We start from the raw sequence: 27120 nt of genomic DNA on the forward strand, positions 1-27120 counted from the left end.
GCTTTTTTTGTTTCCCTTTAAATCATAAAACTGAACCTCTTTTTATTTTAATTTTTTTTTCTCTTCCTAGGTGTCAGAGACTCTGGTTTTGCGTAATGGAGATTTCCTGGTCTGTGACTCTCTGACCAGTGTGGGTGACTATGTGCTGACCTGTCGATGGGATAATGAGGTTCTCCACTTTAAGATCAGCAAAGTTCTGGTCAAATCTAATGAAACAAAGGTACATATCCATAATTTGTCTGCAATTATTTTTATTTCTTTTTTATATGATCTTCTATTTACTTTATATCCTGTTAGCATGTAGGGCGTGATCGCATGATTTATGGTCCATTTTCTTTTGTTCTTCACTGAATGCTCCCTCTGTTTTAGTTTAATAATGTATTAACACAAGGTCACTATACTTTCAGCCAGTGTTATGAAATGCCTCTTAGAGGTTCCCAAACTAATAAAAATCCACGGATCCCCTTCCTCACACTGTGTTGAAAATGGGCTTTTGAAAAGTGAGTTTCTCACCATAAAAATGTTTTCTGGTTGAGCCCTGTCCTTTTGAGAAAGCCCAAGTTAAATGAACAACATAAAGCCTTACTTTTCTTGCTTAAAATAGGGACAGTGTATGGATATTAATCTCAGTGACTCTGAATGTTCAAAGCCTCAGGGGGACCCCCTGTGCTCTTTGGGAGACCCCAGGTTGGGAACCACTGATCTAGTCTGCTAAAAATAAATACATGGGCAAGTTTTTGTAAATCCTCCTGAGACGTCAGCCCTTTAATCCTCAATACATTCTTTAAGTGATAATAGTCTGACTTCAAAGCTGTTTTAGCATGACTGCTGAAATTCAGCTGTTTCATTATCACATCCTTATTTGAAGCCGACGGCTGACTTTTAATCTTTTTTGCTAGACTCTAAAACATATTTGTCTTTATTTAACAAATGGAAGTTCTGGCACATCCAGTCTTTAGTCAATACATTTGTATTGGACTAAGGTCTCCTAGTGAAATGGTTATGTAGACATTGTGTCATCAGCATAATTTTCGTAAATTTATCTATTTTTCATAATTTTAGTAAGTAGGAGCTTCCCCCCACACAGCAGAGGCAGATGGCTGCCTGTCCTGAGCCGGGTTCTGCCGGAGGTTTCCTTCCTGTTAAAAGGGAGTTTTTTCCTTCCCACTGTTGCCAGTGTGCTTGCTCAGGATGGGAGATTGAGTTGGACTCAACTCAATCTGTTGGTTTCATTATATAGGCTGTTATGAATTGGCCTTCATTATGTTTTCCCCTCTGTCTGTAAAGCGTCTTGAGATGGCATTGCCGTGATTTGACGCTATATAAATAAAGTTGAATTGAATTGAATTGAATAGATGTTGAACAGTTGTGGCCCCGAGCTGGAGCTTTGGGGAGGTTATTTTTCTTCACTTAGATTTAAAGTTACCTATAGACACAAAGTAGTCCCTGTCTTTTAAGTAGGGCTCTGATCAAGTAATGAAAGTGCCAGAAGGTTTTTCAGCCTAGCCAGTAAGATGTTATGGTCAGCTGGGTCAAATGCAGTTCTGAGATCCAGTAGTTTCAGGACTGAAATGCTGCTGCTATCTCTGTTCAGGGAAATGTCACTGACGACCATACCTAGAGTGGTCTCAGCTGTGGTGTGGTCAAAGCTCTTACCAGTAGAGATAAAAACTGCAACTGTTGAAGGACAGTTTCTCTCCAATTGTACCAAGAAAATAGGATGTTTTATATAGTCTATTTCCACAAACATCTGCAGACCTTAGTAATGATAAAAAAAATAAAAGATATTTTAGTGCAATTTTCATTATGGCACATAATATATTGATATCTATTTTTAGAACATGGTATTGATCTTTACTGATGGCTCCAAAAATCCAGATTCAGGGTGCATACTGTATTTGCAGCTGAATGTATCCTAAGCAGTTTGGCAATACTCATGGCTTTGTGGTAAATAGAGAAAAGGGATATAACTAACATGGTTATGGCATCATCACTTTCAGATTTAAATTTAGGTACACCATCAGCCAGGATACATATTAATAATTGTATTTTTCATATATTCTATAAAATAAACTGTAAAGCTTTATACACACCCTTCCTCCACATCCCGTTGGTCTGGTCCCTTGATTTTTGGATGGAAAACAACAGTAAAAATCCTGGGAAAACATACTTCAAGACTTTGACAGATTCAGTATGACAGGATCTCTGTGATCCTTTAGAAAGTGGAAGATGCTGTTTAATATTTAAACATGTTGGGAATGGGAAGAAAGTGTGCTGGGATGGTCGTCTAAGGAGTGTTTTTTGTGAGTTTTACAAGTTATAAGATCATCCTGCTGTTGTATTTGCATTAAAAAACCAGGATTCTTATAACCACAGGTGTTCAGATGTTTTCCAAATCCTGCAGGGTCCTGGTGATAGATACACATTACAAAAAAAGTCCAAAATTTCTTCCATCTTCATTTTCAGGTGCAGTATATGTTGGAGTCCGACAGTTTCGACTCAGTCCAGGAGCTCGTTCGTTATTATGTGGGCCAACGTAAACCAGTGTCCCAGTCTAGTGCCCACATCTACTGCCCAGTCAGCCGGACACTTCCCTTACGGTACCTGGAGGCAACTTTCGCCCTCTCCAACAGTAAGCAGGGCTCCGCCTACTCGCCTTCCAGTCAGAGGGGAGCGTACATCAAGAGAAGAAGCGTCACCATGACCGATGGACTGACAACTGAAAAGATGATATCTCACAGGTAAGCCAGGAAATGGAGCAGAGGAGTGTGTGTTTCTGGAAAAAAAACATGTAGGTGTGTAACATGACAATTGACATTGCTTCATTGATGCTTTATGTTATATACACAATTAGTGACTCAGACAGTCCCAGTCCAGTTGAGACACCAGTGGCACCACCAGAACCAGAGCCGGAACCTGCGCCCAGATGCAGGTTGTGTTTTTGTGTGTGTGCACGTGTGACACTAGTGTTCCTGTGCACTGGTGTGGTGCACTTACCTTCCACAATCCTACTGTCCCCTCACTCACCATTAGCACTTTGGTAAAATGCCGTGAGACTTGTTCACTTCTGCACCGAGTCACTCAAGTCTCTGGCTTAAACTTGAACGAATACATTCGAACGGAGCAGTCAACTATGTTGTGTTTGGTAGGCTCATATAAGACACATGTTAGGGGGAGGGGGGTGTGGAGGGAGTTATTGTTAAAAATTATTCCAATTGTCAGCAGGATCAGTGATTATATTATCAGTATTTTAACTCCTTGCACAACATATTTCTGCTCCTGCAGAACATAGTTGTAGTTTAGAAACAACGAACTTAAGATATATTTGTCATGGTGGTCTTACCTACTAAAAAGTCTCCCCCTCCTCGAACCCTTTGTAACCCTGAAACGGAGGTTCCTTTCAGTACCCTGACAAATAAATACTTTTAACATCCTAAACTGTCGTTTGCAGCCCGTCGACGATTCACCACCATAAAGACGCAATGCGGAATTGTGCGATGAGCATGGATCAGATTCAGGAATATCGCTGCCCCCTGTCGCCTGTTGGGGAAACCCCACTGTCGCCTGCATATAGTGCCAGTAAGTGCCAGAGACACACAGATTCAGACACATAAATAAAACATCTTTGCGTTCTAAAAGATAGTCTATTGAGAATTAAAAGCTGCTCTCTTTTGCTTCAGTTACCAGGCAGAGAGCCCACTCAGGCGGACGGATCCTGGCCGTCGTCCCTCCCTCCCCTGTGACACGGCGTTCCAGCGACCCTCAGCTCAGCCCCTCAGCCAGTAACAGCCCTCCAGAATATCCCCCTCATACCTCTCACTCAGCACACTCCTCGCCTGCCCATCATTCCAACTACCAATCACATTCCTCAGAGACGGCAGGGAGCTACTGTGACCTCAGACCCTGCCCCTCCGGGCCACCCAAACCCCCAACTAAGAGCTACGTAGAGCGGTTGAGAGTGGAGGAAAGGAGGGGAGAAGAACCAAGGGAGGAAGGAGAGGGGATGTTCAGTGCCCCAAAGGTGGAGACAGCTTCCATGTTTAAGCCATCCAGGTATGAGACAAATGTTTACATTTCTTAACGTATTTTTTGTTGCATCGTAGGATCAAAGCAGGTGTTAAATGGTCCAGAAGACTACTCTTATGGGAGAGAAAATCATGAAAAAAAACAAGATATTTTGTGTCCAAAAAATGTTTTTAGCAACATATTTTAACCAAGATAGATTAAATAGATCTTTGCATTTTCTTGCTATTTTTCACAATGTGCCAACTCATGCAACAGTTTTCTCTTCAATAAAACATATTTTATCTAAAGGGTAAAACTCCAGCTGACAGTCGGTTGGTGAGGACCAAAATATTTGTGAGTGAGGCAGTTTTGACAGTAGAACAGTCTTTGTGCTGTCTGACATGACAGATATTGTATTTTAGAGGGATATCAGCCATGGCAGGACACAGCAGACAAAGCTTGTGAGTGGAAAATGGTCAGACATGCTGCATTGGCAACAGTAGTAAAGCAGGCAACACATTTGGATGTTCAAGTGACCCTGTGGAATTATGGTGCAGGAGGATTATTGCTAAATTGCTGTGAGCACTTCTGGAAATGCTTCGAGCATTTAAAGCACCAGTTTGCAGGTGATGGGTGATGCTGATGTTGTTGCAGCTCATATAAAAAATGGACAGACTCTTCCAGTTTTTCCACATTATTATAATAAAATGACTTTAATCCATTTTCTTGTTCATCAGCATACTCGCAACTCTCTGGTGGCAAAGCGTAAACAATATTTAGTTAATTCATTATTATTTAAATGCTGAAACACTTCATTAACGCTGGTGGCAGAGCATGAACAATATTTAGTTAATTCATTATTATTTAAATGCTTAAACATCACATTAACAATTATTCTGTTATAACGATACTGACAACTGAGGATGGGTGCATTCTATCAGAGAAACTCTCAATGCCTTGACAGCTTGTGCTTAATCGACTTCACTGGAAATGATTAAGAAGATCCACAGCTGACTCACAACTGATGGTGTAAAAACCAAGCCATGTGGTCAAAAGAACTGGCTGCAAGGCAGGGTCATGTAAAGACAGATTTGGGGAAGGACAAGATTTTTACAGCATTTGAGATTCTCAAAGTGCTGCAACATCCATGGTTTTAAATGGTTAGAGGATTAGAACCATCAACAGACTTCATGCATCTGCTGTCTGAAGCTAAACAACACATTCCTCATTAAAGGCCACACAGTTTAATTTTAGACTAATAAAAGAAAAAAATTCTTTGAATCTGATTGAACTTTTTTGACACAATTCTTACCAGTCTGTCTTAAAGATACATTATGTAACTTTCTGATCTTAAAAGTTCGCGTTCTGGACTTGTGAGATGACACAGTGACATCTATCATGTGCATTTCTGGAGCCACTGCAGCTCGGTGGTGTTCTGAGGCTGAGAAACCGCACTATACAACGTTTTAATCCAGAATGCTGATTCACTAAAGAAATGCAAGAAAATGAAGAGAGAAAGGGACAAAATGAGTCCTTGTAAGACTCTTTGGCTGGCTGGAGAGAGCTCACAGTACAGGTAGGATGCCAAATGGGTGTGGAACTCACCGTCGATAGGTGGTGTGTCACTGGGAAAATGGCAAAAGTTCTGTTCTGTGTCTTCAACAGGAATACAGACATTGTGCATCAAACATTATGTAGGGATGTTTTTTTTGTGACAGGGCCGGGCAGATTAGTTGGAATAGAGGTAACTATGAAGACAATGTTTAGCAACCCTGATGGAATACTTGTGACAAAACATTCAGTATCAGATTTTTACAAGTTGTAATATGACGCATACAAAGAAAGTTTTATCCTTAGCAGCATGATACAAACAACTGGGTGAGTCTCCAAGCTCTGCAAGCTTTGCCACATTCTTTCCTCTACAACTCCCTTTCATGATAATCCATACAACTTTCATCCTGTCGTAGTTTTTAAGATTTTTTTTAATGCTGTGAACTCTTCTTGTGCAGGTTTGAGTCTCGCCTTCTTCCAGCTGAAAACAAGCCCCTGGAGATGTCCGTGCTGAAAAGAGTCAAAGAGCTGCTAGCTGAGGTGGATGCAAGGACCGCAGCTAAACACATCACCATGGTGGACTGCAGGGTACTTAGCAACACACACGTTTATGCATACATGCCTCCACAAATACTAACACACATTCTGTGATTAGAACTGTAAACAAAGACTTATCCACAGCTACAGGCAAACATGAAGGCATAACAAATAATTTAACATGCAGCTGTTTGTTTCTTTGCTGTTGGACAGGTTGCAAGAATATTGGGTGTAACTGCAGAAATGCAAAGGATGATGGGAGTGTCCTCTGGGTTGGAGTTGCTGACACTACCACATGGACACCAGCTGAGACTTGACCTGCTGGAGAGGTACAAATGCAGTTTTGTCATTACTGTCTTGTTTTCATGCCTCACTCAGTTATTCTGACAAACTCTTCTGATTTATTCCATCTTATTCATTCTCTCTTCCCCCTTTTCGAGATCTTTTTAACCTCTTCTTCACCTTCTTTTCATTAGGTTCTACACCATGTCTATCATGATGGCTGTGGACCTCCTTGGTTGCACAGGAAGCACAGAGGAGAGAGCAGCCCTTCTTCATAAGACCATCCAATTAGCAGCAGAGTTGAAAAGCAACCTGGGCAACATGTTTGGTTTTGCTGCTGTAATGAGAGCCCTGGAGTTGCCACAGGTCAGGGATTTACTCACACTTCAAAGGTCTTCATCAAAGTTTAATCTCAAATGTATTTTTAATTTGTCATATTTTGTTGCTTCAGATTTCCCGCCTGGAGCAGACATGGATAACTTTACGCCAGAGACATACAGAAGGCGCTATTCTCTATGAGAAGAAACTCAAACCTTTTATGAAAAATATGAACGATGGCAAAGGTGCAGTCCTAGCAGCGGTTTTGTGTTTCATACAAAAAGATGTAACCATGTGGTTTGTTACATATTAAATCTGTGTTTTTTTTTCCAGAGTCCAGCGTCTTGTCCAACGCCTCCTTCCCTCACATCCTTCCCATCCTGTCTTTACTGGAACGAGGTGTGGCTGTCGGTGAGGCGCTGGAGCCGTGGGACAGTGCAGAGGTGGGAGTGGATGTGGTCATGCACCACCTAGAGGCAGCGCGTACTGTTGCACATCACGGGGAAATCTACAGAACCAATGCAGAAACTAAAATACAGGGTAAGACTTCACACTGTAACTGTACATGCTGTTTTCATTCATCAGTTTTTGTTGTTATTGCTTTTATTCTTTTATCAGGCGTATGAGTTTATACTCCACATACCACATGCAGCCCCATCAGCACTGATCTTTTTGTTGTGCATCTCACGCTGTTATAATCTAGCTGTAAATAATGTGTGCTCAGTACCAGTGTCAAAACACCCTCGTTTGATCTATTGATTGTATGTGTGGCTACTCCGTTGGCTATATTGATCCTTAATACCTCACCATTGGTTTTCAGTTTGAGAACATTACTGTTTTATTGACCAGTCCATCAATAGCATTCCAGTTCATGTCTTTGTTTTTCTGTAGTACCCTGCTATCGATCATCTTGACCTGAGTCAGTTCCCTTCAAAAACACCTCTATTAGTCCTCATGGACATGTTTATTTTCAGGCAGTTAAACTTGGTTGAACTCAAGATTCTTTTGTTCAAAGTCCATCTTTTCCTCATTTGGGTTGGAGGGGGAAGTAATTCAGAACTGTGTGAACCATCAAGGCGCACAAACTGATTTCCCAGTAGATGAAATGCAGGGAGGAAAAACAAGTGTATGAAAACCTGTAGGTATTTCTAGGTAAAAATGTTAACTTTAAATAATAAGACAAGCTTAAGAAATACATTGCCGGGGAAGAAAGATGTCAATCATCTTAGAGGAGCAATTGATGGTGCTCATCAGTGTAAGGATTATTAGGCCACTTCTTAACTGTGTGTCTATAATACTACAACGATAATAATTATTATAAAACGTTTAAGTTACGAACCTCCTAGAGGTATACATCCCAGCAAGTTCTCTTCAAGGTCAGACCATATAATGACCAAAGATAGTTAAACCAACTGAAGGAAAAAAAAAAAAAAAAAGAAAATCTCAGACTCCACAGACCTCAACAAGTTAAGTGTTAAAATTCATTATGGCACGATTAGAAAAAAAAAAAAAAAAACTGAACAAATCATATTTGTTTGAAGGTCTGCCAGCAATACCCACTTCTTCATAAACAGAGCATATGGCTTAGGTTTGGAAAGATCGACCGAAACAAGCCACAAAACTTGTGGGAAAGTGTCCTTTAGACAAATGAGACCAAAGTGGAGGTGTTTGGTCATGTGGTAAAAAGCCACATTTGGTGAAAACCAAACATAGGATTTGAACACAAGTAACTCATACCAATATTCAACCACACAACGCTTATTTGGGCTTGTTTTGCAGCTACAGCACCAGGAAATGTAATTTAGCCAACCATGAACTGTATGCCCAAGTATTTTAAAGTCAAATGTGAGGCCATCTAACAGACAGCTAAAGGTCACCCGAATATTCTTCCATGCTATTGTTCAGTTTTTAAAATCAATTTTGACACGCCACAAAATCTAGCCTGTTTTGTTTACCTTTTTATGACACTACTAAAATGTCATCTGCTCACACATCACCTCCTTCTCTCTCATCTCCAGGATTTCAGGAGCGAGCAGAGATACATGAGATCTTCCAGACTGAGTTCCAAATGCGTCTCCTGTGGGGCAGCCGCGGCTCCGAGGGCAGCCAGTCAGAGCGCTATGAGAAGTTCGACAAGGTCCTCACCGCTCTTTCACACAAGTTGGAGTCTCCCATGCGTCACAGCGAGCTATAGCACCTGCTCCAACATCTCACCAGAACACTCCCATTTGCACTTACCACTCTTTGTGGTATGGTCTTGTTTTGATATGGGGAGAGTCCAGCTTGAACGACGAGAGAATAGATGAGGAGGCAGCTGAAAAGAGGAGAAAAATGGAGACTTTGAACAAGTTGCACTGAAATAAGGCAGTTTCTTCTCTTCCTCCCAGTGGATTCGCTCAGTGCTGAAATATTTAAACTCAAGGGAAAAGAGGCAAGCAAATATAACAGGAAAATTGTGTGGCCAGCTCATTTATTGAAAAAAAAGTGACATTTGTATGGTGTGCCCAGAGGGTCAAAAAGAACTGCAGAAATTTTCTTTGCTCCAATATGACACGGACACTCAATTGTTGTCACACTGTAGCCGAATCAACCACAATAGCTTACATAGCTCATATGTAGATGTTAAGTCTGTGTGAGTGAGTGTGTATGTGTGTTAGTATGTTCTCTATTTTTGTATGTCATTCTTTTTCTTTTTATCTTATTTATTATCATCGAAGGATATAAAAACGCTGTGGACATATCTTCTTTAAACTCATAAGAATCTGGAGGAAAAAAACTCATTAATCATGTATCAAGCTGTCCCATTGAATCCCATAAAAAATGTATGAGGCATGCATTAATAAATGTATCCAAGATCCAACATTTGCAAATTAAATGCAGCTACTTTATTGTGAGGGGCTTTGTGAGTTGTTGAAGAAAAAGCAACCTCTCTCTGTTTTCGCTGTTTCAAAACATTTGATATTGTGTGTTCTTTGCACAAAGTGTAGTGAGAAACTGCAACATAAAGGAGAAAGTGAAATACACTTTCAATTTAGTTAAAGCAATATTTCACTAGGTATTTGAACATCTATGATCATACTTGGGTATGACTCTTGTTTCAGTTTGCAAACTTGCTGTAATAAAATAAATGGTTGATGCATGCAGCTGTAAATGTTATACCAAGTAAAATGTTGCTTTAATGTTCATTTAGGCATACTTGCATCTAACACGAGAAACACACAGATGATTCAGTGACAGCTTCAACTTTCTGGTTTGGAAACTAAAGTGCGAACCGAAGCATGTGTACGCAACAGCTGGGCCACACAGAATGTCTTATGAATGTATTTTGTGATATTGTGTTGCAGCAATAGAGCTAAATTGAGTGGTTTGTGTGACTGTTCAGTGTTACATTATTGCTGTAATATGTGAGTCTGAGAGGACTGGAGCCAACTCAGAGCTATGCAATCACAAAAAAAACTCTGAAGGGGCTCCCTTTCAGAATATTTAGGGAAATCTGAAATTTCTTGTATCCAAACAGGTGGATTAAAGTCATATCAAATGCCAACAGAAATATTTCTGAAATTTGTTGCTTGTCCCCCAGAGCTGCATATTGAAGCTCCTTCAGTGGATCTTGGATTGTGTTTAAATCTGTTTTCTGTGCGGATGAGTGAAAATAAGGTTTAAGTTGGAGCCATGTGTAAGCTCCTCCTGTGGTCCAGCAGGGGGGGCACTTATGTCAGCAAAAAACAGTGAAGGAAAAGAAACAACACATTTATTACTGTGTTGCTGGAGACCAACAGGATGCCTACTGGTTTAGGTGTGACTGATGATTACGATGTAAAAAGTTTCTATTTGTATGAGGTGAAAAACAAAGTCAAGTGATTCAGGACTGATCTCATGTTTTTTTTATGTACTGTACATAGCAATTCACTTTTTTTCAATAAAAACGATTGCTTGTGCTGATGAGTTTGATTTATTGATCTGAGTGAAAAATAATAGTGTTCATCATATTGTTTTGCTGTTGCATTATAACAAGATTGGACAGGCAATCATCAGATTTAGCCTTAAATTGAAAATATGCATGAATTTTTCCCCCTAACTTACCAGATTCCAGTGTGGCACACCAGACAGTTTTGTTGCAATATGATGATTATCCCATTAAGCTCATGAAAAATCTCCATGCTGCAAAATCACCACTGGCATTGACAGCTTGTAGTAATTTATTATGAATCAACTATCACATAGTTACACAAAGTAACTTAAATACTGAGGGTGACTGTTTTAGTCTATTAGGTCTGTCTTTACTTTCTCACCTGCCTCTAAATATTTTAGAAGATTCATAATGAAAACCTCTATCCATTAAAACCTGCATTATTCAGCATAGTAAGTAGCTCATTTTTACTTTTGGTACTGGATGTAGATCACATTTGAATGTAACAGCATATTTTTCAGTGGGTGAGGTTAATATGGCGCTACTTCTAATTCAATGCCATTTTTAATGTTTTCTGGAAACATCTCATGATTCTTTTCTATTTGCATGTCATCACATCATCTGTGAATATGTCTTAATTTCCCACACTTCTGATCAGTATGATTCTGATAATTTCTGATGTAATATGCAGATGAACAATCACCTTTGTTGTCCGCTGATATATAAGTAAGCTACTACAGCAACTTTTTCTTCTTGCAGATGTGCTACGCCTTGCTTTTTCTCAAAGAGCAGTTTACTTGCGATCTGAATATATATTACCAGCAGAGGGCGACATTTTATTACCAAACGATAGATGAGTTATCTAAAGCCTTGTGATTATAATCTTCGCCTTTGTCAAATCATTATGTCGGCTCCAGATTAGGTTTTTGGAATCAGCATTACTTCTAGTTTTAGTTGATCATTGCACAGACAAGAAAACCCTCTTTTTTTTTTTTTTTTTTTTTTTTTATTGCTAGGCAATTTCTGAAACTCTGCATAATTCTGGGTGCCTTAGCTACTCTGTTATTAATTTTGTTTATCATTATGTATTGAAACCATTATATATTTAGGAAAAATGTACCATATAATGTGCGTTGACTATGTGTGTTGTGTGAAAGACTACACATTGTTTTGCAGATAGGCCTGTGCTGAGGGCAGTGGGAGGGAGAAAAGACAGATGGACCATGCGCGTCTGTCTGTGTGTGCATGTGCATGTGTGTTCGTCTAGATGTACAAATGTGTGTTTGCAAGTATGCATACGTGCATTTCAGTATAAAAGTGTTTTTTTGTCAGCACGAGTGCCTATATGTGCAATAGCACAGATGTTGCAGTAATGCTGGTGTTGCCATGAGGGATGCAGTGGGGCAGTCTGTTTTACTGGATGAGAGGGGGGCTATTTTTATTAAGCCAGTCCCCCAAATAAAAAAGAAAAGAAAAAAGAAATCAAACTCATTAAAGTAATTAGAAAGTAAGATCAGATTAAAGGAAATCAAACAGAATAGGATGTCACATAATCTATAACAATACAAAATTAAAAATTGTCATCTTCTTTGTCGACCCTCTCCATACAGTTCCATAGGCGTAACATGTAATGGATGTAATCTCTAAGGGGATTCTCTCTGCTTGGTATCATGGTACATGTTAATTTCAGCTTTTTATGTTTCTTAGTGAAACAGACTCAACATCTCTCAGAGCTGCCAGCCAGTCAACCAACCGTCATCAATTCACCCCCTAATCTCTCCCCCACTCCTTCTATAGCTAATCCGTTGTGTTGGTCATTGTCATCTGATCATGTGTGACCTTGGCTGTTCTATAGCTCCCCGGCAGTGTAGCATTCACCTCCAATCTACAGGCTGATATTGTATTGTAGAAATCAGAGGAGGAGATGAGGGATAAAGCTGTTTCTTGGTTTTAGTGAACAGAGGGTTGAAATAGTTTTTAATGAGAGAATTCTTGGGAGTTTCAAATGATATGCAGCTTTTAATATGTGCCACTATAAATAAAAGATGGGCGAATTTGAAGTATATTAAGTTGTAAATAGAACAGAATACTTCACAGAATAAAACTGGAAGCAAATTAAAGGAATTTTGATAGTGTTTGATATTAGTTTGATTTACGAAACACTGAAATAAAGATTTCAACTAAAATGTGGTGCACCATCCTCAGCAACAATACATGAACTTCATTGCAGCTTAGCAAATGCAACATGACATGCAGTAATGGTGCGATCGCTGCTGGACAACTCATTCTACAACCATGAAACTCACGGCCATAAATATCCCTCCCACAGCTCACCTTGTCCCTCTTTGTCTCCCTCTGAGCTCATGCCTTGACTATTTTCTCTTGTGAGGATACTTCTCATTCCAGTTGGGACAAAAGAACCAGCAGTCACACTCATCATGTCTTCATTACCTTTCACAACTTCCACCACAGCCTCAGCCGTCAGAGGACTTCCTCAATTTCCCGCCTTCCTCCTCACCCATGCCTCACCCATTCCTCACACTTGCCAGGCCCTGGTCGATCCGTCTACATGTCCCCGTTCTCACTCCTCATTAACACATGAATAAAGACAAGGAAAGGCCTGCTAAGGCTTGACGCCAACAGAAGGCAGCAGATTTGCAATTCAAACCTTTGACCATCCACTCCCTCATCCCCCTACGTTTATCCTGCCCACCCTGTACAGGGACTGGAACTGTCACCACTATACATACGGGAGACAGATGTGGATGCACATACACATGTTATGTCTCTCCACACAATGCAAAGACAATGAATAGGCATAATTAGACTATTAGAGAGGGGATGTTTTTTGTAGCTACTAGTGATTTTTACAATATTCTGATTTTCTAAAATAAAGTTACGTTCAAGGCTAATGTTCCTTATAGATGTATTTCTTTCTAAATTTTTTCTATGTAGTTTTGTGAGTTACATTGTGCCTTACCTCCTTTAGAGGACAGTCAGATCAACATCCAGTTGGAGCACCAAACATTTTCATGACATACAAGTTAAAACAAAATCATTTCAGAAAAAGGCCACTGAAAAAGCAAAAATTTCTTCAACTGAAGCAATTCAAACCTCATAAAATTTACAGCAGTTCAAGTGAACACATTACAGTCATTTGCAAAAGTGCTCACCCTTTTGGCATTTTTCTTGTTGTGTTGAGTAAGAGCCCACTGTTTAAAATGGATTTAGAATAGTCCAAGCTTTCAATTAGATTGAAGTCTGTCCATTGTTAAAACCATTCGAAGACATTTTAACATTTCCTCTTAAATCACTTGATTTTTTGCTTTCGCAGCATGCCTAAGGTCAAAGTCCTGCTGGAAGGTGAACATCCATCCTTCTGTGTCAAATCTCTGGAAGGTTTTTTTTTTTTGCCTCTGCTTTTAGCATCTTCTGTCAATCCCTCAATTCTGGCTGGTGGCCCAGTTCTGCTGAAAGAAAAAAAAAAAAAAAAACATCCCCACATCATGGAGTTGCCTCCACTGTGCTTTAGAGGTGTTGCACCATTTTTTTTTTTTTTTTTTGCAATGGTCAGCTTGTATATTAGTTACAGCAAGGATGAAAGTTCTTATCAACCACAAAATGCAAAAATACTTTATACTTTTCAGTCTTCACTTGAGATCCTTCAGCAGAACTAAAGTTCAATGAAGCACTGCAAGAATCACCAACACATGAATAGCTGTCCTGCCTTAATGCCAAACAGTTATACCTGTCCAACACTGTCCTGAGGGAAAATTTACACATTTTTACTTCTCTTTTTTTTATGTCTACAAATGTTTTGTATGTTTAAAGGTAAAACTTAAATGAAAAAAGATACATGATGTTTTTCACCTTAACTTGCTTGACAATTTGTGCTTCAGTGACTGCAGTGCGGTCTTACATGTACCGGTATGAGCAAATTGCATTTGTAATGATTACCAATAAATGTTTTCCGTTTGGGTATTTGTGTCTCAGTTTGTGTAATTCATTAGTTTGTTTAATATGTTTACTTAAAGTTTGGGTTTAAATTATAGGTGTCGATTAACAGAATGCTCTTAAAATAAAAACTGATTTAAAAAAAAAAAAAAGACTTTATTTAAAGGAAAAAAGGAGGTTACATCAGCTAAATGCCAAAGTTTTTATCATATTTTTTTTAATGAAATTTATTCGAAAATCATCCTTATTTCATCTGTAATATTATGGGGAAGAATTTTTTTTTTTTAATTTAAATACGTCACTTCCGCCTTCGTACCGGTACTTCCTGCATGTGCCGGCAACATGGCAGCGCCCGTAACTATTCATCTGGAGTTTGGGTAGGCAAATTAAATAATTTTGTGATGTTGTAATATACTTATTTCCAACTCACCGATAGCTGCATTCAGTTATTGCGGTATTTCTGACCCGAAGAGGAAGGAAACGCTTCCTAGACTCACGCAGCAGCTGAAGCGAGCAGAGCTGACCGACTGGACTGTTTACATCCAGATGATCCATATGATCCATGTGATCCATATGATCCATGTTACATCAGATCGCCTCTTTTCCGCTGTTTAGACCATTTAAATAATTTTCTGTTCAGGTATTCGTGTATGGTGGGGGGGGGGAAAAAACAAATTATAGTTGCGGTTTTATTATGCTCTGCAACAAAGCTGCAGCGCTAATATAATGGTAAAAGTTACTTTTATTACATTTTAAAACAAAAAGATTGTTCGATTTACTTCCCACCAGAGCACCTGAAACTTGGACGAAAGTGAGATTTCCACTCTCTTACTGCTGTAATTACTAGGATAGTATGAGAGCTGGTTGATTAATTTATCTTCTGAAGATTTGACTTAATATGAGACTGAAATCCTTATCTCACAGAGAGCACATATAAGTGGATTGTATTAAAGAAAACTGTTCAGTATAATGAAATCAAAACTGAAAAGTGTCAATTGTATTCACTTTATTCTATGGTAAAGGAGCCGGTTTCTGCTTGACATTATAGGTGATACATTTCCAAAATAAAGGACAAACTGCACCATTAGAAGCTGATATATTTTATTAATTTATTTCCTTTATTCAACCAGGAAAGTCCCATTGAGATTAAAAACCTCTTTTTCAAGGGAGTCCTAGCCAAGAGGCATAAAAAATATCAATTACAGTAAAGTCACAATTACAATAACAATATTAGTTACTTATTATTTATATTTTGCTCACGTGATTGTTATTCACATTTAGCTTTAAAAGCAAACAAGCATCATTAAATTATTTTTAATAATTTAAACCATGAAGCCTAAAACAATATCATTACCACAAACACCTAATAAAAGCAACAAAAGGATGTATTATTTCTCACAATTTAGTTTTGTTTAGTCTTCTGAAGCATTGTTGGATGGGGTACCTAAGGGTACTGGGATTGGCAGAATATGCTTACTCTTTTAGTATTTGTTTCTGATTATAAATGAAGTGGTGTGTTATTGTCCAGTTTTGTAACTGTAGCTGTATCCTAACCTCTTCTGAATGGTATTTTTTAAAGACCATCCAGAAGAGGAGTTTACTTTTCTTAACTTAATCTGTTAACATTAATACAGATCACTGTGTTGCAGATTATTCATATTTGTTTCTTATAATTTATGTCCCTATCTGTATCTGTAACAACCTTACTTGACCATATTACTGTGGGAAAACAGTTAGGGGACAGTAATTGGAAAGGACTCAAATACTTCATTAATAAACTATTTTTCAAAATTCTTGTTAAGCGACTTCACACAGTGATCTACAACGTCAGCCTTTAAATAAAAAGAGAGAGAGAGATAGAGAGAGAGAGAGAGACCTTTCATGGTTTACATCTTGCCAAAACAGATCTGATAAACCATTTATTTAACATTTTTTAAAATATAAAGATCCTGTGTTTCTGTAGCGTAGTGCAATGACGTGTCATGGTTACAGTTATGATATTTCATATCCCTAAAACATCACTCTTCACGCTCCTATAAAATTCAATTTGGTTTGACTTGCAGCTTTTTCCATTGGTCGCCTAATATTTTTGAAATGTACATCATACTGTCGGCAAAACTTAACACCACCACTGAAGCTTGACAGTCCTTGACAGTCTCTTCGTGATAGAAACGAGATGGATAGGCTTTATTTAATCCCACAGCCTTTTTTTTTTTTAAATAATTTGTTTATGTTACTTTGGTTTTTAATGAATAGATGTTTGTATTTTGATGCTGGTGACATGGAAATTAATTGTCTTCCACCTACATCTTTTTCTGTCATCTTCATGCTTTTCATTGGGTTATTGCCATTATTTATCAGATTGTCATTTTGATGATAAGAAGTAAGAAGCAAGCAGTTCTAATTTGTTGTGTGGAACTTTTGTTTGTTTGTTTTAGTAATCAAACAACAAATGAATAAATATCTGGTTCTATCTTTGTTTAGAGGGGGAGCAGAGCTGCTTTTTGATGGTGTGAAGAAACATCCTGTGACTCTTCCAAGCCAATCAGAACCTTGTAAGTATCACAAACTGACCAGTTGTGATTGAATTTCTCTCCAATGCCCATAAACACATAAACGTTTTGTATTTATTTATTTGTACAGATACAAAATGAAATGGTTTATGCTTATATAATGCTTTTCTTTAACTATGTTGTGGGTTCTTTTTACACCCATAGAGTTTTTTCTTCTTTTGCTTTAAGTAAAAGCTACACGTTGTTTTTACCATCACACATAAATTAGTTTATCTGGGACAGTCTGGAGTCCAGCATCTTTACCAAGAATACTCAAAACACATGAAAGTCTGTAGAAGATGGAAGCTGAAGCCTTCCAGTTGGTTAATGGCTGCTCTAGCTGTAGAGCCATTCATCCATCGGATGCACTGAATTCTGCAACCTGACAATAATGCATGTTCTGTGTCTAGTTTACTGGAAACTTTTTTCTATTTCTGTTGGCTGTTTTCGCACCTTCGTGGGATATTAGTGGCATACAGCATAGTGAGTTAGTCAGTACCTAACTCGAATCGTTTAGAAGGAATGTTGACTACTGTGGCCCAGGTCATATCTCCAGGGACACTGTCTGAAAAATATATTACACTGTGTGGACATCAAATCTAGATCTATCTTCAGTGTGTCATGGATGCATTCCATAGACTGTATATAAAAAGATGGACGTATCCTCCGTGACGTCACCCATAGGTTTCTGAAGAGCTGAATTGATGTGGGTTGTTTCTACCATCGCCATTTTGGCAGAGGCATGCATGTCGTTTCACCCGGAAAATAAAAATATGGGTGAAGAGGTGGAGCTGAGAGGTGGCTGTGAGGGTCATGGTGGATGATTGACACAGAGCGAACTCCGAGCTTTCTGTAGCTAAGAGCTTACCGAGCTAACACGGAGATAACAGGAGCTAACCTGCTAATGGAGGTAAGTGGGCTAAAGCTAAGTCACATTGTTAACCAGCTAAAAACCGCGGTTGTTCTACGTTCTTCTGACTTGAAGCGGGAGATCGGCTTCCTGCCAATCAAAAGGACCCCCCCCCCTCTCTAAAAATGCCGAACTTCAAGATTAAATTACTTTTAAACGGGCGAGTTAGAAAAAAATTCACTCCCCCACAGTTGTCATGAAGTGAAACCTGACCTATTAATCAAAAATGGATTTTTGTACCAGGCTGTAAACATGTTTGTTTCTGTTGTGAAGTTGGTCTTTTTAATATGGGAGTCTATGGCGATTTGCTCTGTTATGCAGCCCCTAGTGGCTGAAGGGGGAACTGCAGTTTTATGCACTTCCGCATAGGTGTCACTTTTAACCGTCAGAGGCTCCGTCCATCTTTCATATACGGCCTATGATGCATTCATACATTTACATAAAGACGATCATATATGATCATAGGTTGAATTTCATTGTCAGAAAAGAGCAAGACAAAAGAGGGTCTTCATGTGTAAGTCCAACTGAAATTTTACTTTTGAGATGGATGTTGTGTCAGTGTTTGTGTTAGACTGAAACTGAACCATAATAAAATGCTTCAAAGCCAGAATTACACACCTAGTTAAATCAGTTTCCACCTGTTCCACCCAGTTGAATCCAAACTAGCTAAAAGTAGCACTCTATCCATGCTCCACATCAACTGCTCTGACGCTGAGACTGAATAATAAAAGAAGGTTGTAGAAACGGGGGATGAGAGAAAGCATGATGCGTATGAAGGTGTCCATCTTGCCTTCCACTGCATACCAAGTTACCTTGACAAATAGTTTTTGGTTTTTTTTCGTCTGTGATTTACCATAAAAGGCTGATACCAACAAGCTATAGGGGCACATTTCCCACCTTCTGTAGCAGTCAGAGATATTTGAAATGATAAATCTGCTGTCTTACACATATTTGGGAAAATAGTTCAGTAAAAATGACCTTGCCGTGCTAAATTTGTTGTTCGCCTTTACTTTAACAAACATGAGAAATCTTATGGGTTTTTTTTTGTTTTGTTTTGGTTTTTTTTGTCTCTCCACCTACTTTAAATCACAAATTGGTAATATTGGATCAATATTCACTTAATGACTCTCGAGACACAAATTTGCTTTCATGTTCAGATTTTTTTCTTTCTGAAATGAAAGTGAATGCTTTGCAGCTACTCGTTTCTCACCACCTGTGTGAGAATGTGACTTTTAATCATTTGCAATGTGTGAAATTTGTTATGCAAAACAGCTGCCAGTCAGGACCTTTTGCTGTAATTAATTTGTACACAACGGTTAGGAAATTATTAGATAAAAATCTCTAATTTGTGGTAGAATTTAATCACTGTTTGAATAAAAAACATTGAAGAAATGAAATCACATCAGGATGTAATGGAAATACTGACATCCCTGAAATTATGTAAACTTTTAGAGCAAATAACATTTAAAAACTGTGTTTATTTTGTTTTTGTTTTTGTTTTTCTTTTACCCTCTTAGCTTTTGTCTCTTCTTATCTCCAACATTTGTGTGGAATTATCTTTTTGGAGTTTTTCTTTTGTCGGCCTACTTATAAGCATATACTTGTGTTTGAAAAGGGGGGTCTTCTGCTTCAGTGTGATGCAACACGGAGGTTCAGTGAGTTCACAGTTCAGTTCACGATTAGTTTTCTACACCAGCACTGAAAATAGATTTTATTTACATATGAAATCAATTATTTCCCGATCATGAACGAAAGAAAAATCCACAAAATCTTTTGGCAGCCCGAGTTTTATGTGTGTGTCATAAAGGAAGACGAAACAAATAAGAGAAATATGTGTCTTGGTGTTTAACAAAACAAAGGATCTTCATCCAGGGTGCTGCTGTTACCACGACAACAAAGAGACAAAAGTTGACCAGAACAGGGAATGTCAGCTTGATATGACCTTGCCGCACCAGCTGACCTGTGTGTGTGTGTGTGTGTGTGTGTGTGTGTGTGTGTGTGTGTGTGTGTGTGTGTGTGTGTGTGTGTGTGTGTGTGTGTGTGTGTGTGTGTGAGAGTGTGGTTTTAAGTTTTGACATAAAGCACAGAAAGTTCTGAATTTGCACGCAACAAGATGACACACATCCCGGTTGTGCATCTGGTGTGTTCGCAGATTGTGAAAATGTTTTGGTTCACATGTCGCTATGTGTGTGTTTATACTAGTGTGTGGAAATGCAGGGGCTGAAGGCAGATATAATTGGTTCTGAATCCTTCTTATTTCTTTTTGACCCTAGCCGGTGATTGATGACCCTCGACTGAAAGACCCCTCCCCCCTCTTTTCTCTATCTACGTCGCCCTCTAATACACACACACAACAAAACCCCCGTGGTCGAAGGATCCTTCCATTAAAAAAAAAAAGGAGCCCCTCACATCGTCTGAAAGATTGATCTCTCATCCCCCTCCCATGACCATCATAATTGCACAAATACAAAAAAGTGAAAACTGCACGTTCAAATGTAAAGCGGCAGCGGTTTTGAATCGGCATCAAAATGGCGCCTTTTCTCTCTCCTCCCTACATGTCTCCTTTTCCACCCACGCAAAGCAGCTGCATCCCAAGATGCACCAGGAGCATGACGCATTTTCGCCTTCTCTCCCGTCTGTTTTCTCATTTTCCAGTCCCCCTCGTCTACCTGGACTGCAGAGCGCCGTCGAAACCCCTTCACCTCCGAGCGTCTCGCTGTGATCTTCTTCCCTCTCTCTACACCCAAATTCTTTCTTACGTTATCTTTAATCTCAAGCACAGCTCATTTATAAAATCGCTGTTCTTATTTTCAACACGTGGATGATTCATGTCAAGCTCATGCATGTGTGTTCCATGTTACAAAACTAACATTAAAAACACTGCATCTGATGCAGACTCTGTATCAGATGCACCCCCCATCCCCCACCCCACCACCTCATCTAAATATGACCAAAAATGCAAATGTAAGTTTTAACATGTGTGCCTTTGTGCTTTTTTTTAAAAATATTAAAGAAAAATTATGTAAAAAGACAAAAGAGGGGGGGAAGTTTTACGAGAGGGTGTGTGTGAGAGATGAAATGAAAAAGCAAATGGGTGAAGGAATGAAAGAGCGTATTAGAGGTAATGGTGGAGAAAAATACCAGTAGTCAAAAGCAGAGGTAATGCGCAGAGAAGAGCTACCACAAAGGAGGAGTTATGACTGCTGTAGTGATTACTTCTGTTTTTAGCCCCGCAGAGGTGCAGGTCAATATTCACTACCTCTAAAAGTACGTGTGTGTTTGTGTGTTGCAAGAGGAGGTATTTGTCTTTTTTATATGGAGGCCTGGAACCACAGCAAAGCAGCACTATCATTACACTACTGAGCTGGCAGGCTGCATTGCAATTAACCTGAGTAGCATGCACACATGAACTCTTACACACATCATCTGCACCGTCTCAAAGCCACAACCACCATGCAGGCAGAGGCCTTTACATTCTTATGTCATTTAAACTTTGTCTTTTATATAATTGCACGGTATGTTTTTTTTGGACCGGTTTTCAGTTTCAATATTATTTAGACTATTTTATGAATCTTTAGTCAAATTTTAACATTTATGTCACATCCTGTTTAAAAAATACCATCATAATGCTTCTGATGGTGATTTTATGAACTGATGCAGACATGTTTTAGTCATTTCATGTTTGTGTAAAAGGAAGAAAATAAACCTTCATTTAATATTTGATTGAAAAATTCACTTAAACATAAAGAAAAATCTTAATTAAACACACACAGCATGCAAAACGTCTTTTCATGTGATGTCAGTCCATCCGACCTTCTGCATCTCAGCGCCTACCCGTAACAGCATCAGCCTCTCTCTCACCTTGCACCTGGTTTGGGATGACTCACCGTCTTCCTCCTCGTCTTCCTTAATTTCCTCTCACCTCATCTCCTCCTTTCTTCCGTTCCTGCAAGAACCGGTCAAGAAGGCCGATTCTGTTCATTTTGATGGCGTGTGTGCGTCGCTCCCTGCAACTACAGACTTGCTGTTGCGCGTTATCACAAGTCGCCAAGCTAATGTATGTCAAGTGGGTAGCTGTGGTTATACTTTGTGCAGCACACACACAACGAGAAAACGCACAGTGAAATATCAGGGCTGTGGGAGAGTGTATTTTGTGATATGGTGATGCATAAAAAATATCAGAATACAAACACTGTTTACCACAAAAAAAAGCTCACCAGCTGATGTGCAGACTGACTCTCACAGCACCTTCAATAGTAATGATTTTTTCTTAAAATAAAAAATAATATATTCATTGACAGTTATTTAGAGGGGATTTGTCCTAAAATCTTTCACTCGCACTGCCTTTGTGGCTGACAGCGGCCTGAGCGAGGTTCCGCCCATTGTTCAGACGGGGTCAGGCTTGATTGTTGAAGAGGTCAGACTCATAGAAAATTCAAGCATCGCTGATATTCAAGCTCAGACAAAAAGTGATTCAGTTAATGGGTGACGGAAATTTATCAAACTGAAGTACGTTTTTTTTTTTTTTTTTTTTTTTTTTTTTTTAACCTTTATCTCCTGCACTGACAAAAAAGCTTTCTAGATATTTTTATTTTACTGGAAGGCTTCGTAAATATGTCCGACCTAATATTGTAATATTTAGTTTATATTTAACATTTAAATATTCAACATAAAGGTTTTATTTGTAGATTTATAAAATAAAATCATTTGATTTGTCTGTCTTCAAGGTGAATAATCAGCCCCCCCACCCCCACCCCCGCTCTCTATTTCCAGTGTCCTCTCTTCTCCCCCCAACACACACGTTCTCATAAATAAACATATACACACACACACACATATGTGTGTATATATACGAATACCCCCTGTCCCGCCTGGTGCCTCTGTCGCGTCACATCGACCAGGAGGCTGCAACCATGCACCTTGACCTTTACCCCCTGCCCTGTGACTTCTGTTGTCTGCCTCTGTATGGACCGGACCGTGTGTGTATGTGTGTGTGTGTGTGTGTGAGAAAGAGTGTGTGTATGTAAGACATAAATCTGTTATTTAGTCACATTTTGGGGTACCTGCTGTTTTTGCCGACAAAGTGCAATTTCTTTTATAGTAAGTTATATTTCAGTAAGAATTCTTGGTTTGCTCCAGGCGAGGCCGGCAGCAGCTAAAGGTGAGTCTCCAGGAAATGAAATGAAGTAAATGCAATGTCTGCTGTGGTGATGGGAACGTATGTTCTACAGGGAACATGAAGCAGCTGCTGGTCTGGATCCAACGGAACCTGCTGAAGGAACGACCCGAGCTCTTTGTTCAGGGAGAGTCTGTGTGAGTGCACTTGACACACATGTAATCTGTGTACACTAATACCCTATAGTTAGAGTAATGCATACTCCTGCTACTGAAATTCTGATCTTACTGTCAAACATGAGCGAATATTGTTGGAGCATCTCTCGGTACGTCGGAGTGTCTGTTGGGGAGCTTTAACAACCTTTCCAGCTGCAGCAGAAGCAGCTGAGATGCAGGGCGGAAAGAAACGTCGAGCTTACAGGTTATAGGCTTCAGTGAGATGATTACCTGAGTGCATGTGAGCTTGTGTGTTTCTAACGCACATGTGTGTACTTGTCAGCGCTTGGTGTGTGTGTGTGTGTGTGTGTGTGTGTGGGTCCAGAGCTCACCGCAGTCTTATAGGACTGTCTGACTTTTACAGCTGCCTTTGTGCAGGACTATTTATAGCACCATCTAACCAGTGACTGGAGAAAAAGCTGCTCTGCCCATAAACCCTATAGATTAGATGTGTGTACTTGTGTGTATTTTTATCTTCAGATCGTGCATTTTCTTGAGCAAACTATCAACAAGGTAAAATCTCTTTAATATTGTGAGAATAACTTTAAAATCTTTGCTGTGTCTTTGTCTTCTTTTGCTCATCCCCAGCAAACGGTTGTGTATATGTGCGTGCACACCTTTGCAGACATGTTTGCATTCGGTTTCCTCACACACTGCCCTTTCTCACTGACGTCACGGGCAATCTGTGAGGTGGATAGGAGCAGCATGAGAGACATTAGTGTCTGTCTCTGGCATTATCTCAGCATGCACATGCAAGTTGCCCCTTTTTGAAAACGTACACAAGCATCTGTTTAAAAGATTGCACTCATAGGTGCATAATTTTAACCCCCCTCTGTTATCTCCATTATGCTCTTTTGTGTGTTATTTTTGGGACACCATTCATTTTCAGTGACTGGTTTGTGTGTGTGTGTTTTCCCTTCTCAATACTTCAGCCACTCAGGTCTCATAAAGAAAAATCATCATTACTTGAAATCCTTGTTAGTCACTAAATAATTAGGGAATTGTGACTTGTTGTAATTTAAGTGCTCTTTGCACATCTGCAGATGAAGCACTTTAAATATAGATTACATTAGTTGCAGCAGTGTGAACTCCTCCCAAAGCCCACGTTTGCTCTCAACTGTGAACTGCAACTTGGAATTAACACACACATGCAAATATTTGCAATTACAAACATGATGTCAAACATGACAATAAATTAATTCTGTACCCCACAGAGCTATGAACTCCTGTCTATTCTGTCTATTTCTGTTTTCTTTCTTTCTTTTCCTGTAAATGAAATTTTTAAAATGTAACAATTTCTAAATGTATTTTTTACTGTGTGTTGAAAATGAAATCACATGAATGGGATTAGTAGTTTTCCTCTTGTAATAATGAATAATAATTCATTTATGCACTCAAAACAATTTCTTTGTTAAAATTGTAGATGTCACTTTTGACAAAAAATATTAAAACCAAACTTTAAACAAAAATGTTTCCACTTAATGTCTTTTTAACTACATTTTTAGGGTACCTTCGGCAGCTCTTATTTCTCTTTGAGTATTTTAATTAGAATTTTTTTATTAGTTTGTTAATTTCCCTTTTTGTTTCTAGAAGTAGGGAGTGTTGAATTTCTTTTTTCTGATTTTTTAAAAACTAGCTCACAATCTAAAGGCATACAAGCATCACATTCAGGTGTCTGTTGCGACCCTTTTCCATGTATATGTGTGTGTGTGTGTGTGTGTGTGTGTGTGTGTGTGTGTGTGTGTTACCTCTGGGAGAAGTGTCTGACTGAAAATGGTGTGTTTTCCCACAGGAGGCCTGGTATTCTGGTGCTTATCAATGATGCAGACTGGGAGCTAATGGTGAGCAGTGAGAGCCACGGTCACTGTCAGATGGTGTCGAGTCGGTGTGTGTGTGTGTGTGTGTGTGTGTGTGTGTGTGTGTGTGTGTGTGACAGAGAGTGGGAGGGTATTTCTAAGCAGTGTGTAAAAAAATGCATTTATTGTCACTGATAAATTATTTTAGATCATGTGTAAGCAACTAAAACTGTATGAGCAGATGTTTAAAATAAAGGCGGGTTGACAATGTGTGTGTGTGTGTGTGTGTGTGTGTGTGTGTGTGTGTGTGTGTGTGTGTGTGTGTGTGTGTGTGTGTGTGTATGTAAAAGGATGGAAGGGTTAGTCTGCTTCTTCACTCATACTGAGCTTGTTCATTTTCTCTTATTCGGTTATTTCTGGAATGTGGAGGCAGCTACAGGACTTGTTTGTCCTTGGGGTCTCTTATCTGAATGCATATTTACGTGCATACAGAGTCTGAATGCCTCAATTTAAGTGAATTGATTCAATAACAGGAATGAACACAGGATGTAAATAAATTTAAAAAGAAACACATGAGAAATGTCTATTTATACAACCCAGCCATTTTTCCTTCGTCTCATGTAGATGTGTGCATATTTAACATTTTGCACTTTCCTGCAGGGTGAACTGGACTACCAACTAGAGGATCAAGACAGCATTGTGTTTATTTCAACTCTTCACGGAGGATAAAACAAAATTAGGAATATGAACGTCTTCTTGACATTACAGAATAATTCAAGCTCTCTGACCTACCCCCACCATCAGATCCCAACAACAAGTCTCGTCATTGGACGCTGAAGAGGGTCAACCTGCAGCGTCACCACTGATGATGATGTTGAGCAGGTTTGAGCACACCTCAGATTGTGAAATGAAAGATGGGAAATATGTGTGGCTGCTTGATTTCAAAGTGGATGGAGGTCAGCCCAAAAGTTAAACCCAATTTTCAATATGAAATTTACATTTGTGTCCCTGAAAAAAAAACTAACTTAAACATGTCCCATGGAGCGTTTGTAAGAAGTTTATAAACATGTAATAAACTAATTGGGTGAAAACGCAAAGAAATTTAGGAAGTGATTACAGGTTTTTCATTAATTGTTTATATTGAAATATGAATGCTTCATAACTTTAATTTAACTTACAAATAATGTGTCTTTTTACAGTTACCTTGGTGTGTCACAACTGTTATCTTAAAAGTGCTTCAGTTTTTCATTAAAAATGTATTAAATGTTTTTTATTCTTGTTTATTCTGATGCTTATCTTTGCTGAATGAAAATAAAAAAAATTATTACAAGAATTTTTATATTTACATATTTTTTGCCTCCATGATCATGCCCCTCACTCCCCCCACCCCAGTGTTTTTTTTTAAAAAAAATCCTTTTTTTTTTCATACGTAATTTAAAAATCAAATTGCCAGAAAGGACGTTTTCAGTGATTTTATAAGCATAGAACTCTTCTTTCTTGTAGTTACTAATATTGTTATAATATTTCCTAAATGGTTATTGCCATATGTTAAAAGTTTAGTTATTTCAATTATATTTTCTGTGTTTATGCTTCTTATAGGCTGAACATCTCTGGACAGTGTTACCAGTAAATCACAGTTTTCATAAGTATCCATGTTTGTCTGCAGCAGACAAATCTCACCTTCTAAATGAAGATCTAACATCACGTTTCCATATAGTAAGGCTTATGTGAGATCGATTTAAGCCCAGCTCTGTGATCACGCAGCAGTTTTAGGCTGATTAGGCGAGACTTGGGGGAGATTTTACCTTCCTATAGCCACGCTCAGATGGAATATTCATAAGAGATGGGGAGGCTGAGGGTGGGCATACAGAGTGTGTGTGTGTGTGTGGGGGGGGGGTGTGAACTGCAGGACCACTGCGGGAGGTCGAGGTCTAGCCTCCGGGCTGCCCTTCCCTGAACGCCCGAGGCGACCTA

The 27120-nt window shown here is 39.0% G+C and overlaps 2 protein-coding genes across 2 annotated transcripts in view; both read left to right on the forward strand.

Annotated features, from left to right (window-relative positions):
* Positions 1–9924, forward strand: part of sh2d3ca (SH2 domain containing 3Ca) — a 51051-nt gene extending 41127 nt beyond the window's left edge. The window contains exons 3-13 of the mRNA XM_079256880.1: positions 71–220; positions 2467–2741; positions 2855–2932; positions 3452–3579; positions 3681–4053; positions 6015–6144; positions 6307–6422; positions 6570–6741; positions 6827–6938; positions 7027–7233; positions 8712–9924. Of these exons, the coding sequence (XP_079113006.1) occupies positions 71–220; positions 2467–2741; positions 2855–2932; positions 3452–3579; positions 3681–4053; positions 6015–6144; positions 6307–6422; positions 6570–6741; positions 6827–6938; positions 7027–7233; positions 8712–8887 (1917 nt within the window). The 3' untranslated portion in view covers positions 8888–9924. The remainder of the gene's footprint in view (positions 1–70; positions 221–2466; positions 2742–2854; positions 2933–3451; positions 3580–3680; positions 4054–6014; positions 6145–6306; positions 6423–6569; positions 6742–6826; positions 6939–7026; positions 7234–8711) is intronic.
* Positions 9925–14864: 4940 nt separating this feature from the next.
* urm1 (ubiquitin related modifier 1) lies at positions 14865–26372 on the forward strand. Its single transcript, XM_079256883.1, has 5 exons — positions 14865–14934; positions 17042–17112; positions 23251–23332; positions 25143–25191; positions 25807–26372. The coding sequence occupies exons 1-5, from the start codon at positions 14900–14902 to the stop codon at positions 25873–25875; spliced, it is 306 nt and encodes a 101-aa protein (XP_079113009.1). The 5' UTR covers positions 14865–14899; the 3' UTR covers positions 25876–26372.
* Positions 26373–27120: the final 748 nt, after the last annotated feature.

This window comes from Telmatherina bonti (genome assembly GCF_933228915.1).
Source record: "Telmatherina bonti genome assembly, chromosome: 17".
NCBI lineage: Eukaryota > Metazoa > Chordata > Actinopteri > Atheriniformes > Telmatherinidae > Telmatherina > Telmatherina bonti.